We start from the raw sequence: 14996 nt of genomic DNA, 5'->3' as shown, positions 1-14996 counted from the left end.
TCACTGGATCCATAAACTCCATCTGGGTCTCCCAGATGGTGGCAGGAACCCAAATACTTAAACCATCATCTGCTGCCTACCACAGTGTGCATTAGCAGGAAGTGAGGTTAGAAAAGGCGGCAGGACTCAAACCCAGGCATCCAGATATCTGATGCAGGCACAGCGGCAGTTTAGTCAGATGTTCCGTAATGCCCAGCTCCACATAAGATATCAACAGGCTAAGCTAGGTGTGACCAAGGAGCCTGCCGTCACTCACGGGTAAAGAAACTGACAACAGTCTGGACTGGTCAAGGCAGCAATACCTGAATGTGCATCCTAAATAGGGTGTGGGGTGGGCTGGGCTACAACATTCACTAATTCATACAAGGCCAAATGGAATGCTAGACACTGGCCTAACACCCACTGGCATGTATGAGAACTGGGTCTGGGAGTGGGTCAAGTGGAGGAACTTGGGAAACTCCTCTGGCAGGTCAAAGCTCCTGCTGGTGAACACATGGTCCAGGCCTGGGGGTCAGACAAGCTGGGCAAAGTAGCTCCAATGGCTGGCTAATGTGTGGGTTGATAATGGAATGGGGTGGACCGGGCAGGCCCAAGCAAACCTTAGCTCACAAGCAAAAATAGAAATCAGGCTGGAATACAAGTCATGCCGAGCTAGGCTCTTACACCTACTGGTCTGCATGAGCCAGGGACGCTAGGCCACAGCATTTAAGGCAAAGGCTTAGACAGGTGAGGGGCTGTAGGAGGACATTGTGAGCCTGGAAGGCCAGCGAGCACAGGTTTGCAGTTCATTGGACAGTATTTGCATGACAACAACCAAATGGCTACCTTTGGTATAAACAGCATGTAAATGAGAACACCTGGTGTAATATACAAAACAAAAGGAATTCCAATCAAGAGAGGGAAACAGTACGGACTCTCAGTGTATAAAGTCTGATGCCCCTAATAAACTTCGGCTTTGACCATCAGTCAGGGTCCACGCGTGTTATTATCGGCTCCGTGCACCAAGTCCGTTGCTGCGGGACAGCGACAAGGGGCCATGCCAAGCTGAGTCAGAAAACCACTGGCATGTGCGTGATCTATGGCTGGGAATAGGCTCAGTTGGGGAGCTAAGGGGACACCCTGAGGAACGCAGGGGCTGGAGTGGGGGCTCAGTCTGGTCTGGATATGGCTGCAGTCTCCCTTGGCACAAGTGTGGACTGGGACTGGACGCACCAAGCTGGGCTAGACGCCAGCACCATCTGGTGCTCTGGAGAACCAGGGTAGATGTAGGATGGTCTAGGCTAGGTCTCTGCCCCTACTGAGCCATGTGTGAGCTGTGTTTGGGTATGGACAAGCCTTGGCTGGGCTGAAACATCCAACGATAAGAACCAGAATGGGTTGAAGGCCAGTCAGGAAAGGCCACTGTTGTTGCTAGGACAGGAGGTAGACTGAGTAGGGTTGGCTCATGGGCCCACCGATATGCATGAAATCTGGCATTGGGAGAGGTTCTGATGGAGGAGCCTGGGTGACTCCTCTGGCAGGACACAGATCCTGCATGTAAGCGCAAGAAGCACAATAAGGAACAGACCACACAAGGCTAGGGAAAGGTACCCACTGGCATACATTTGGCACAGGTCAGGGGCAGACCAGGCTGAATCAGTTCACATTAGCCACTGACAAATACAACCCCCAGAACAGTGTGGGTCGGGCCAGGAATGGTCGCAACACATACAAATACACATTTCAGCTGGGATAGGGTACACGCTGGGCTGGGGTAGATTGTAACCCAAACCAGCTGGAATTGGGGGTGGGCTGGGGCTAGGCTACAGCACCTACTAGCAAATGCCAAGCTGAGGTGGGCCATGCCAGACTGGGCTGCAGCACTAGTAGGAACCAGGGACAGAGGGAGTACAGTTGGTAGGGGGAGTGTGGAGGGCCCCTCTGCTGGAACACCTCGCCCACTGGAGAGCATGAGTTAGGATGGGGGCAGAGCTACAACAGCTGTGGGCCTCATGCGAGCCAGATCAGGGAAGAGCGAGGCTTGGTTGACTGTCCCTGCTGGTGCAAACATAAAGCAGAATGGGTGAGGCTTGGTTGGGCTTTGCTGCAGCATCAGATAGCAGATGCTGGCACCGGTGGCTAATCTGTCAAGTTGAACTGCAGAACCATCCGGAAAGTGCATGATCCAGGAGTGGGAGTGGCCTAGGAGGGAAATAATGGGCACCTTCCTTTTGGGTTACCACTCCCACTATAGAACATGAAAACCAGGTCTGGGGCAGGGGTGGCTGGACAGAATGGCACCCAACAGCATGTGTGTGGGCTAGATAGTCAGGCTGGTTGGGTTGAACTAGGCTTCAATGCCTATTGACATGTAATGAGAGCTTAATGATATGTGGGACAGAATGGACTTGTCTGCTGTACATACTGGCAAGCACGGGAACTAGGGCAGGGGGCAGGCCTTGTGGGTCGTTCCGACTAGATTTCAGCTCCCACTGGTTTATGTGAGGGCCAAGTGTGTGCTGGGCAGAATCAGGCTTGACTACAACACACATTGGTTTGTGGGAAGACAGGACTGGAAACAGAACCGACCCAGCAATTGCAACCACCAGCTGATTGGGGCGATGGACTGTGCCGGGCCCTGTACCGTACACACAAGAATCAGGTCTGGGATCACCTCAGACAAAGTTTTTTGGGGACCACCCCAATCAAACTGCCAGACTCAGACCCCAGCCATGAAGAAAAATGTAGGTTTCATGGTCTGCCATGGAGTGTAAGTGCCAGAGCCGAGCCTCCTAAGAGGCCCAGATGGAGCAGTGGACAGAACAATCAGCTGCACATGGAGGATTTGGCAGTCTATCAGAACCTGCAGAGGACACCTGGTACCACAACAGAGGACAGAATAAATCAATCAACTACCCCAGCCATGTGTTGGCAGTGAAAAACTGGGCAAACAGAGACTCTAAGGTGGACTATGTCAATTAGTGGATTCATCACAACACCTGTGGGCTACATCATGCTTGGAGTGGCAAGATTGGCAGCAATTCATAACTGTTGAACTATCAAAACCACTTGAGCAAGACCTTCGGAGCATGCCCCACATCGGGGACCTGGGATGGGTGGGAGGCTGGGTGGGGCTTCTCCCTTTATCTCTCCCCTTACCGCAGATACAGAAAAAAAGAGAATGTGGAAATAATAGTCTTACTTTCCTGTAGCCCTTGAACCTATTTGCCCTAATTAACCATGTAAAGACTGTCAAAAAATAAATAAAGTTTTAAAAAGAAGAAAAGATATCAACAGGCTGTAACATGATGAAACAAGGATGGGCTTTTAATTACTTATTTGAGACTTATTTATTTGAAGGCCACAGTTATAGAGGTCTTCCATCTGCTGGTTCTCTCCCAAATGGCTGCATTGGCTGGAGGCAGGCTAGCTGGAAACCAGGGGCTTCTTCTGGTTTGCTAAGTGGGTGGAGGGATCCAGGAACTTGGACTGTCCTCTACTGCGCTTCTAGATGCATTAACAGGGAGCTGCATGGACAGGGAGCAGCTGGGATTCAAACTGGTGCCTGTGGGATGCCAGCACTACAGGTGGCAGCTTAACGGCTAAGCCACAACACTGCCCCCAAGCATAGCTTTTAAGACACTTGCCTTTCACTGGTGCCAACACAACTAAAACATACCAGGCTTTGCTTTCTGAAGTCCTAACAGGGTGTAAGTTTAGATCAGGTGCACCCTCACCACCCGTGGGGAAAGCTGACCAACAGAAACAGGACTCCTTTTCCACTCTGACAATGAAGCAAAGCTCAGGTTTTAGCTGGGCTTTACCTCTGTCCCCAAACAAGGCACTAAGGCACACTTGTCACACTAAATAAAGGACAGTCCAGATAACGTCACAAGCAGAAGTACTTTATTTGGATTTATTTCAGCTCAACACATAGGGAAAGGAACCCTGCCCTTCTCCAGCCTCCCCAGCAGCCCCACCTTCTAGCACCTTTCACAGGACGGGTAGCAGTCCCAGCCCCCATTTTTGCAGAAGGGCGAGGAAGCATTACACAAAATCCCCACACTGGGCTGGAGTCCAAGCAAACAGCAGCAGTCCCATCGAGCCTTTAAATCAACGACAGCCTGTCACTCATCCCGGCTCCCAAGTTTTTCCAAGGTGATCCTGACTCAATCGCCCTTGGGAATTACTGCCAGGCCACTGTCTCCCCGCTCTGAGGAAGTGCACAATGACCAAGAGAATCCTCACGTGTCCGGCAGGTGGAGGAGAGTTCCAGAAGTGGTGGCAACACTGTGCAGGAGAAAAAAAAAGGCTGAAGTGAGCTGTCCAAGCCCGAGGTGGGAGGAGAACTCAGAACACAGCAAGGGATATTCCCAGGCTCCAGAGAGGAACGTGAGAAGAACCAGGCTTCACTAGTGGACTAATGAGCCGAGCAAATTCTGCCTTGCTCTCATCTGCCACAGGCCAGGGTGAGGGGAGGGGAGGGGAAAACTCACCAGTCCACCAGCTCAGCCCCAATAAGGTCATGTACGTGGTAGTTCAGGCCAAGTCGCACCGCTGCAGGCGCCCGCCGGCCCAAGAGCTCTGACAGGAGCAGCTCCCGGTACTTGGCCTTCCGGATCATGCCAAGGACGGCCTGGCGTCCTGGAGGAAATATGGAAAGGTGAGTAAGGTCTAGAGGTCTGTTTAGCTTCCAAAATGTGTTCTGAGCTACAGAAAGAATACCTTTAACAAAGTACTTGATGAATTTCCCAGCTCCCGGCACCGCCAGCCACCAGCTCCCAGCATCACGGACAGTGAGGACTCCAGCATTCACCAGGTGCCTGATGGAGGCCAGGAAAGATGAGGCCTGGGCTCTGAGAACCATCACCTTCACATCTTACCCACATCTGGGCACATGGATAACCAGGACAGTAAAACCCCAGCCTGTGGCAGCTCTCCGCTCACACCCGCTGCTGGCTGCCTCCACCTGGACTTCTCCACTGCCTACTGTTACTCACCATAACACCTACTGTTACTCACTGCTTCAGGAACCCCTCTGACCACACGCCCTGATGCACATGCGGGGCTACCCCCAACAGGAAACTCAGATCTCCTGGGTTTCCCTGCTACTGTCCTTGAAGACCTCAGCATGCCTCCTGCCACATCTTTTTCCTTTTATTTATTTATTTTTAAATTACTCTATTTCAGAGACAGAAGGAGACAGAGAACGAATGATCTTCCGTGGATCTTGTGCTGGTTTACTTCTCGAAATACCCACAACAGTTGGCGCTGCATCAGGCTGAAGCCAGAGCCCATGTTCAATCCAGTTCTCCCATGTGGGTGGCAGGAACCCAACTACGTGAGCCATCACCTAGGACCCTGCTCCCAGGTGGGCATCGGCACAATGCCAGGACTCAAGTGGGAGGCAGGTGTCCCAGGTAGCCTCTCCATCCTTCACCAAATGCCAGCCCCTCCTGCCCCATCTTACCACCGATATCTGTCTCTCAACATGAGATCAGCACTTTAATGATGCTGTCACATTCGCCATGAAGTACAAAGTGGAGGCCAGAGCCTGATACAGCCCTTTGACGTTAGGTTTCTATTCAGCCTTTGTCTTTGTTTTAAATGGCATTTAGGAGAACCCTGGCTCCTAACACTCCCTATCCTCAGTCTGAACATGAGTATCAGGCATCTATGGTTCCTGCCAGGCTCCAAATGCATTTGGGAAGCTGCCCAGAGCTCATGAATTCCAGGCCGCAACTTCTGCAGGGAGGAGTATAAATTTGAGTCAATTTATTAAAAACAAGAACTGGGCTTTTTTGGAAGGTTCCCCAGAAAGGAGAGGGCAAGGTTGGGAAATGTCAGACCCCTGACTCAGCTGGCCCCCAAGTCTCACGTGATCTCCGGGTCCCGAAAGCCAAAAGTCTGAGTCATCTGTTCCTGCTGGAAACTGAGGTCCCCGCACACTGGAAGTACTGAGGTCAAAAACTTGTGCACTGCCCCAGCGTACGGTCGGCCATCACAGGCCTTGAGCACCTAGAGCCAGAGAAGAGAGACGAAGTCTGGGCCCACCCTCCCCTGACCTAACCTCCCCAAGACAGCGCCTCTCTTCAGCTTTCCCTCCAGGTCAGCTTCCTCCCCTGCCCATGGCTGTCCTCGCCCCACCCTGGCCCCCCACCGACCCCGATGCCCACACATGGCCACACGTACTCTGGTCCTGTAGTCCTCGGTGAAGACAATCCCGTGGGCATCCAGGTCAAAGCCCAGCTGGATGATTCTGATCTCCCCCTGCTCCTGAAGCTCCTTCTGTCTCCACAGGGATGGGAGTGGAAAGAAGAGGGTCAGGGTAGAGGCTCTGCTGTGCGCTCAACTCTTACCCAGGGAGGTTTTATTTGCCAGCACAGGGGGGATTTGCTATGTGGGAGATAATCAGGCAAATCACAAAACAACCTCTTCCCTCCTGTTACCCACCCTTCCTCCGGTCCCCCCACCCTTCCTCAGGTCCCCCCACCCTTCCTCCGGTCCCCCCGCCCTGTGAGTGCAGTCCACCCGCCCTGTGAGTGCTCCATGGATCAGTAGCTACTTTCGGAGGCCAATCCTATGCCAGGCGCTGAGATAAAATAGTAGTTAAGATACAGTATCCAAGGAATCAAGACAAGGGGTGAGTAGGAGGATTATGGAATCAAATGTTTAAAAAAAAATAAATCAAGACTTTGCAACAATACAGGAAGAAAGTACCCATTCATTAAAAATCAACCAAAATGTTGGAAAACAGATTGTACTTAAACTGTGTAAGCAAAAGTACTTACAAGATAATACAATTATCACACTAATACAATACCTAAGTGTTCACAAGAACTGACAGAGATGGGACAGAGGACATTTGCTAATGTAGGCAAATCGACCCAGTCATACTCGGAAACTTGACACAGGAAGTGCAACAGCACAATCTAGAAGAAACAGGTAATAGAATAGATGCAAAAAAGACAGGCAATAGCGGAATTGTCAAAAAAGACAATGAGGGACCCAGCACGGTAGCTTAGTGGCTAAATCTTTGCTTTGCATCTGCCGGGATCCCATATGGGTGCTAGTTTGTATTCCACCTGCCCCACTTCCCATCTAGCACCTTGCCTGTGGCCTGGTAAAGCCATCCAGGACAGCCCAAAGCCTTAGCACGCTGCACCCACATGGGAGATTAGGAAGAAACTCCTACCTCCTGGCTTCAGATCAACTCCGCTTTGGCCATTCACTCCACTTGGGGAGTGAATCAGTGGATGGAAGATCTTTCTCTGTCTCTCCTTCTCTCTGTGCCTATGCCTTTCCAGTAAAAAGTAATGAACTTAAAAATAAAGGGGAGGGGGGGGTAATTTTAAAAAAAAAATGCTTGAGACTAGCAAGATAGCCCAGTGGCTAAATTTTCACCTTGCACACCCAGGATCCCATACAGGCACTGGTTCATGTCCCAGCTGCATCACTTCCCATCCAGCTCCCTGCTTGTGGCCTGGGAAAGTAGTCGAAGATGCCCCAAAGCTTTGGAACCCTGCACCCGTGTGGGAGACCCAGACGAGGCTCAGGGCTCTGGCTTCAGATTGGCACAGCTCCACCTGATGTGGTTGCTTGGGGAGTGAATCAACAAATGGAAAATCTTCCTCTCTCTCTCTCTCTCTCTCCTCTCTGTATATCTGACTTTCCAATGAAAAAAAACCTTTTTTTTTTTCATTTTTAATATATTTTTATTTTGAATTTTGAATTGTGTAGCACAATTTTGTATAGGCTGAGATTCCACCCCCAAACTCCCACCCTCTTCAGATTTTTCCCATTTTGTTATAATAGTGTAGTCCTTCATAAGGAATCATAATTCCATCAGTCTCTTATTTAACTGTACCCTGACATTCTTGGTACAGACAATGTCAGAGAGCCCAGCATCCCATTGTCTACACATGTCCAACAGTTTCATTGGGAATCCAGCTTTCGTCTGGATGCAGGGATGCATGTCCCATTGTACCCCCATGTCTGTATATGATAGACCCCAGTACTCCATCACTATACATTACCATAAGTGAGAGGCAATGAAACAAGGTCAACAACTGGTATGAGTTAGAACAGCCACAACAACATCAACAACAAATTAAAGTACTATGAAAAAAAAAAAGTGCCACTGAGTAACCAACACATGAGTGACAAAAAGGAAGCACACACACAAAAAAAAATCAAAAAGAAAAAATAAAGTCAATGAAATTAAGTCTTTGAGGAGCTAGTGCAATAGCCTAGTGACTAAATCCTCACCTTGCATGCACTGGGATCTCATATGGGCACTAATTTGTATCCCATTTGCCCCACTTCCCATCCAGCTCCCTATTTGTGGCTTGAGAAAGCAATAGAGAAGGGCCCAAAGCCTTGAGACCCTGCACCCACTGCAGAGTTCACTTGGGGAGTGAACTAGTGGACAGAAGATCTCTTTCCTTTTCTCAGTATATTTGGCTTTCCAATTAAAAAAAAAAAGAAAGAAAGAAAGAAAAAGAAAGAACGAAAGAAAGACTTTAGAAGATTGGTTTAATGCCTGAGGCAGAGCTAAATAAAATGCTATTGATCTGTAAGACAGATTGAAATCTAACCAGAATGCATATGGAAAGCCAAAAACACACAAAGTATAGCAAAGGATTTAAGAGACTTACAAGGGACAGAAAAAAAGATCGAATGCAAGTTTAAAACCCAGAAAGAGATAAATAGGGGAAATACCTGAAGAGACAACAAACCCACAATCACAGAAGTGTATCAGTCCAACTCCCGTGAGTTCACAGAAAACAGTCAAACTGATCGGTGAAAAAACAGAATTATTAGTAACTTCAGTCACTAAGAGGCTAGTAACTTAGGTAATACACATTTTTCTCCAATAAGCAAAGAATACTTAGTACAACTGCCCATACAAAAGCACAACACAAAGCAAAACTAGTCTAAATAAATTCCAAATGACTGAAAAATAGTATCTGGTTACAATGTCCTTTACACCCCAAATAATAACAACACAATGCAAAAAATGTTTGCAAATCATCACATACATTTTGTTCCTTCATTCATTCACTCAAATGGCAGAGCAAAAAAGCGCTCTTCCAAGCCGCTGGTTAATTCCACACAAAAGGCGTAACAGCCAGTTAGCAGGAGGCTGGATCAGAAGCGGAGCAGCCAAAATTTACATTTGCACTCAGGTCCAGATGCTGGCATCACAACCCACAATCCACTAACCACAACACCGCCCTAACATACAGTTCTCATTGACTCAATGAGTCAAACAAAAAGATCAAAAAAGGGACTAGAAGATATTTTTAGCTAATGGATAATGAAAATATAAACCCAAACTTGTAAAATATATGTGTACATGTAACATTTCTAGGAAAACTATAGCATCATATGCATATGGTAAAACAGAACGAATGGAAATTAATGGAAAAATAAGGTTTAATAAACATAAAACCGGCAGATTGGCTTAACAGTCTATCCTCCTCCTGCTGGCTGCAGCAGCCCATATGGGTGCCGGTCCGGGTCCCATTTCCATCTAGCTCCCTGCTTATGAACTGGCAGCAGCGGAGGACAGCCCGAAGCCTCAGAACCCTGCACCCGTGTGGTAGAACCAGAAGAGGCTCCTGGCTCCTGGCTCCCTACGGGATCAACTCTGGCCATTGAGACCATCTGGTGAATGAACCAGTGGATGGAGGATTGTTTTGTCTCTCCTTTTCTCTATAAATCTGCATTTCCAATACAAATAAATAAATCTTTTAAAAAAATCAACAAAAACAAGACTGATTACTTGAAAAAGCATCAAAATTCAGTAAGTTCTACTGACACTGGCGAGCAGTGATAAGGAAAAACCACTGATAAGCAATATAAGGGGTGAAAAACACATCATCACAACAGATCTAACAAAGACTAAGATGAGGTTACGAACTTTGTGCCACTGAATTTGAAAATTTACATGAAATTTATTAATTGGATCCAGTGTGATAGCATAACAGTTAAGGTCCTCACCTTGAACATGCCAGGATCTCTTATGGGCGCCAGTTCTAATCCTGGCAGCTCCATTTCCCATCCAGCTCCCTGCTTGTGGCCTGGGAAAGCAGTCAAGGATGGCCCAAAGCCTTGGGACCCTGCACCCACGTGGGAGACCTGGAAGAGGCTCCTGGCTTCGGATTGGCTCAGCTTCAGCCATTGTGGCCGCTTGGGAAGTGAACCATGGGATGGAAGATCTTCCTCTCTGTCTCTCCTCCTCTCTATATATCTGCCTTCCCAGTAAAAGTAAATAAATCTTAAAAAAAAATAAAAAAAGAAATGTATCAATTGTTAGAAAAATAAAAATTATTTCGCTAGAATGGACAAATTGGGATATCCTCACATAATAGAGATCTATGAGATGAATCAACTCTGCACAACTTGGAAGAATCTTCAGACATAATAAACACAAAAGAAAAAGACATAATAAATACAATATCTGAGTCCATTCCTGCTGCTATAACAAAACACCTAAAGCTGACCAACTGACAAAAAACCAGAAATTTCTCTCATTTTGGACAGTCTATAGTTCCTAGTGAAGGCTAGGTGTCTGTTTCCCAGATCCATCATCACAGCATCCCCTGGAGGCGACACGTGCCAAGGCCTCACTGGGCACCAGGGGTGGGAATCCCAGGCAGCTCTCGGAGGCCGCTCTAAGAAGCCACTGACTTGGGGCTGGTGCCGCGGCATAGCCTGCTAAGCCTCCAACAGCAGTGCCAACATCCCTTTTAGGTGCCAGCAGCTCCACTTCCATTCCAGCTCCGAGCTAATAGCTTGGGGAAGCAGCAAAGACAGCCTAAGTGTGGAGGTCCCTGCATCCACAAAGAGGACACAGAAGAAGCTCTTAGCTTCTGGCTTTGGGCTCTGCTGGCTGCGACCATTTGGTCAGTGAGCCAGTGGAAAGATCTCTTTCTCAAGTCAATCAACCAGCTCAGCTATATGTTGGCAGTGAAATACTGGGCAAATGGAGACTCTATGACGGACTATGTCAATCAGTGGATTCCTCAACGACCTCATAGTGCTTGGAGTAGCAAGATGGGCAGCGATTCATAACTGGTGAACTACCAAAACCACTTGAGCAAGAATCTCGGAGCATGCCCCACATCCGGGACGTGGGGTGGGTGGGAAACTCGGTGCGGCTTCTCCCTTAAAACTCCCTTTAGCTCAGATACATGAAGGAAACAATATGGAAATAACAGATTTATCCACTTTCCTAAAGCCCTTGAACCTTTTTACCTTAACTATGTAAACCTTAAAAAGTCTCTTTTCTTCTCTTTTTCTAACTTTTTTTAAAAAAGATTGATTTCTATTGGAAAGACAGATTTACAGAGAGAAGGAGAAACAGAAAGATCTTTCATCCTCTGGTTTACTCCCCAAGTGACTTCAAAGGCCGAAGCTGAGTCTATCTGAAGCCAAGAGCCAGCAGTGTCTTCTGGGTCTCCCATGTGGGAAAAGAGCTTCAGGCTCTTTTCTACTGCTTCTCCATGCCCCAAGCAGGGAGCTGGAAGGGAAGTAGAGCAGTGGGGACATTAAAAAGTACCTGCATGGGGTCACAGATGATGCAAGGTGAGGATTTAGCCACTAGGCTACTACACCAGGCCCCCCTTTCTTCTAACTATTTGAAATAAAATTAAATACGTCTAAAAAAAGGCACTAACACCATTCCTGAGGGCAGAGCCCTTATGATTTGATCATTTCTCGAAGAATCCCACCTCTTTAACACCATTGTACTGGGTATTAGGCTCCAACATTTAAATTTCACAGGGATATCCAGCCTGACAAATTTATATGCTTCTCACACGTACAATACATTCGTGCCATCCCAATAACTAGAAGATTGTTAACTTGCACATATTCAAAGCATAGAGTACTGTCATCTAATTCAGATATGGGTATGATTCAATGGGGTTTTTCATTCAGAGGCAAACTGCTATGGAATCAAAAAGGTTACATGCCTCCAACGTTCAATGATTAGAATTTAAACCCCAGGGGTGTCGAGGCGGGTGGGGGGGGGGGAAGAACTGCATTGTGGCATAGGAGGCTAAGCCTCCACCTGCAGTGTTGTCATCCCATATGGACACTGGTTTGTGTTCAAACTATTTCTAATCCAGCTCCCTGTTATAGCCTAGGAAGGCAGCAACGGATGGCTCAAGTCCTTGGACCCTGCACTCACATGGGAAGAGGCTTCTGGCTTTGGATTGCCTTAATTCCAGCCATTGTGGCCCTTTGGAAAGTGAACCAGCAGAGATGTCTCTCTCTCCTCTTTGTAAATCTGCCTTTAAAATAAAATTCAGGGCCCGGCGGCGTGGCCTATTAGCTAAGGTCCTTGCCTTGAACACGCCAGGATCTCATATGGGCGCTGGTTCTAATCCCGGCAGCCCCACTTCCCATCCAGCTCCCTGCTTGTGGCCTGGGAAAGCAGTCGAGGATGGCCCAATGCTCTGGGACCCTGCTAAGCTCCAGCTGTTGTGGCCGCTTAGGGAGTGAATCAATGGATGGAAGATCTTCCTCTCTGTCTCTTCTCTCTGTATGTGTGACTTTGCAATAAAAATAATCTTAAAGAAAAAAAAAAAAAAAAGGAAGAAGAGGCACAAAGCTACAGCAAGAGTTTGACTAGCATGGAACCCTGGTCCCTACTCTTAAACAAACAAACAAACAAACAAAAAGCTAAATTCCTTTCTCAAATGGCCCAGGCTGTTATTCTGTTTTAGCAGCACAGACTATAGCACATGCAATGATTTCAAAATGGATGATCTTAAATTTTGCTGTTTCAGAATGTGTAGGTAGGTGACAGAAAGAAAAGAAACAATCATCCCAGCAGTCGGGAGTAGCAGTGGGCTCCCAACACACAGGACGTTCTGTTAGAGGAACATAACGTGGGATTTTGACCACGCTCTATTTAGACAACAGTTAAATGCTTTACAAGCATTTTTCTTCTTCCTCTTTTTCTCCGCAGCTGCGGACAGAGAAGCTTTATTTGTGAAGTGATGGGTGAGTTGTGGAAAGAGGGAAGGGGAAAGCACCATCTGGAAGAGAGCCGGGAGAGACACCAAAGGTGTGAGGAAGGGTCTTGGGATTTTAGGGGTCCCTGACGCTCCCCTACTGGGTGGCAGCCTACAGGTACAACGTTCCCCATTGGTGGTTTCTACAAGCATTCTTTAAGTTGTGCAGATATGTTTATTTTGTATGTATATAACTTAGAAAATGTAAATACCAATACACTAAAAGCCACCTTTGGTTTTTTTTTATATAATCTTCAAGTAATGTTCCATCGCCTTGTCTCCTCTTGTGAAATTACAGCCAGCCTGTCTTCTGCTTCTTTTTCCCTTTTCATGACAGATTGTCGTTAACCCTCTACCTGCTAAAGCCAGTGGAGATTTCAGTCTTTTACTTGACTCTTCACAGAACACCGCCTTGAATCACAGATGCTAACACGAACAATTACTCCCACTTTGTTGAAAATCATACTTTTTTTTAGTTATTCAGAAAGTCTTACTTAATAGACTTCTTGGTTTCAATTCAGCAATTCCTTCTTAGTCTCTTTCAGACTCCTCTTCCTCTACTTCTGTTTTTTTTGTTGTTGTTGTTTTGTTTCTTCTTTTTTTTAAGATTTATTTTTATTCAGAAGACAGATTTTACAGAGGACGGGGGTGGGTCTTCTGTCCATTGGTTCACTCCCCACTGGCTACTACAGCCGAGGTGAACCGATCTCAAGCCAGGAGCTTTTCCAGGTCCCCCATATGGGTGCAGAGGCCCAAGGACTTGAGCCATCCTCCACTGTCTTCCCAGGCCATATGCAGGGTGCTGGATGGGAAGTGAGTTGCTGCTAATTGAATCAGCGCCCATACGGGATGCCGGGACTCACAGGTGGAACACTAGGCCGCTAAGCTACAGTGTCAGCTCCTGCTTTCTTCTATCAACGGATCTCAATAAAAATCACTTAAGGCAGCAGTTCAAAAACGTAGACACAAAAATGCAGAGCAGCCAGGACATGAACCAGCACCCATTTGGGATCCTGCTGCTTGCAATTGGAGGATTAGTCTGTGCAGCCACCATGCTACCCTGTGACATTTAATTCTGTAACACTGACTCACAACTCTCTCGAACCTTCATACTCAAATGTCTACAACATTTGCCTTCGGATGCTCCACAAGCACCTCCAGCTCAACTCATGCTAAAGAAACTCACCATCTGGCCCCCCACCAACTGCTAAACGATCCAGTGGGTCTGTCATCTGGAACAACGGAGTTTTCTGGAAGACTTGGGCTGCTGGGCTGTCCTCCCTTCCCACACAGCCCTGCCTCTAGCTTTTTCCAGTTCTTGGCTGTGCCACCTGCCTAACCTGCCAGCCTGGTCCACCCTTTCCTCCCAGCCAGCCTCCTGCAGGGCCAGCCCATCGATGGAGCCGTTTCCCCCAAGCCTCGCCCTCCCATCCCCACGGTGCCCGAGGGTCTCTGCGCAGCGTTTGCAGCCATCTGCGTGGCACCCCGGGGCCTGGCACAGTGCTTGCTCAGTGTCCGAGCGGCTGCGTGGCTCCGACGCCCCTCACCAGCTGCCGGTCGGCCGCCGTCCTGTCGGGCAGCAGGCTGTACACTTGGCTCCTCAGCACGATCGGCGGGAGCGCATCCTCGAACAGGGCTCGCGGGAACAGCTGCACCAGCTGGGCCACCGCCTCGCGCGCCGACCCTGGACGGAGAGGTCGGGTCAGGGACGCGGGAAGGGGACGCGGGACCAGGGAAGGGGATCAGCCCCGCCCCGAGGTCGCCATGGTTACCTGACTCGCCCCTCAGAGGATCCGCGTTTACAGGCCCTCGCTCCCGTCGCCTCTTCAATCCAAAATTATCCGGGATTAGCCGCCGCCTCTTCAGGCTCATATCCTAGGATTCTATGGTATCTGAGAAAGCAGTGGAGAGGGAAGAGAACTTGAAAATAGGGTTTTCCGGTGCAAAGTGATGACGTACATGGCTGGGTGTCCCTCTTTGGAAATCATG

At 48.2% G+C, this 14996-nt stretch overlaps 1 protein-coding gene across 1 annotated transcript; it reads right to left on the bottom strand.

Annotated features, from left to right (window-relative positions):
• Positions 1–3868: 3868 nt before the first annotated feature.
• Positions 3869–14940, bottom strand: STK19 (serine/threonine kinase 19). Its single transcript, XM_040988406.1, has 7 exons — positions 14780–14940; positions 14555–14691; positions 6172–6267; positions 5858–5997; positions 4705–4802; positions 4476–4623; positions 3869–4269 (listed from the first exon to the last, which is right to left on the bottom strand). The coding sequence occupies exons 1-7, from the start codon at positions 14877–14879 to the stop codon at positions 4224–4226; spliced, it is 765 nt and encodes a 254-aa protein (XP_040844340.1). The 5' UTR covers positions 14880–14940; the 3' UTR covers positions 3869–4223.
• Between the last annotated feature and the right edge of the window lie 56 nt (positions 14941–14996).

Source organism: Ochotona curzoniae, unplaced genomic scaffold (genome assembly GCF_017591425.1).
Source record: "Ochotona curzoniae isolate NIBS_2020 unplaced genomic scaffold, NIBS_Ocur_1.0 contig_4862, whole genome shotgun sequence".
In the NCBI taxonomy this organism is placed as follows: domain Eukaryota; kingdom Metazoa; phylum Chordata; class Mammalia; order Lagomorpha; family Ochotonidae; genus Ochotona; species Ochotona curzoniae.
Note: the sequence above shows the minus strand (reverse complement) of the source record. Positions and strands in the feature narration are given on the sequence as shown.

Bases quoted from the DNA above. Each gene is read 5' to 3' on its own strand.
- STK19 (XM_040988406.1), bottom strand. From the start codon at position 14,879: ATGAGCCTGAAGAGGCGGCGGCTAATCCCGGATAATTTTGGATTGAAG. The intron at 6,268-14,554 runs GTGAGGGGCGTC...CTGTGGAGACAG, and splicing joins CGGCGGCCGACCGGCAGCTG to AAGGAGCTTCAGGAGCAGGG. The intron at 4,624-4,704 runs GTATTCTTTCTG...TATTTCCTCCAG, and splicing joins CATCAAGTACTTTGTTAAAG to GACGCCAGGCCGTCCTTGGC.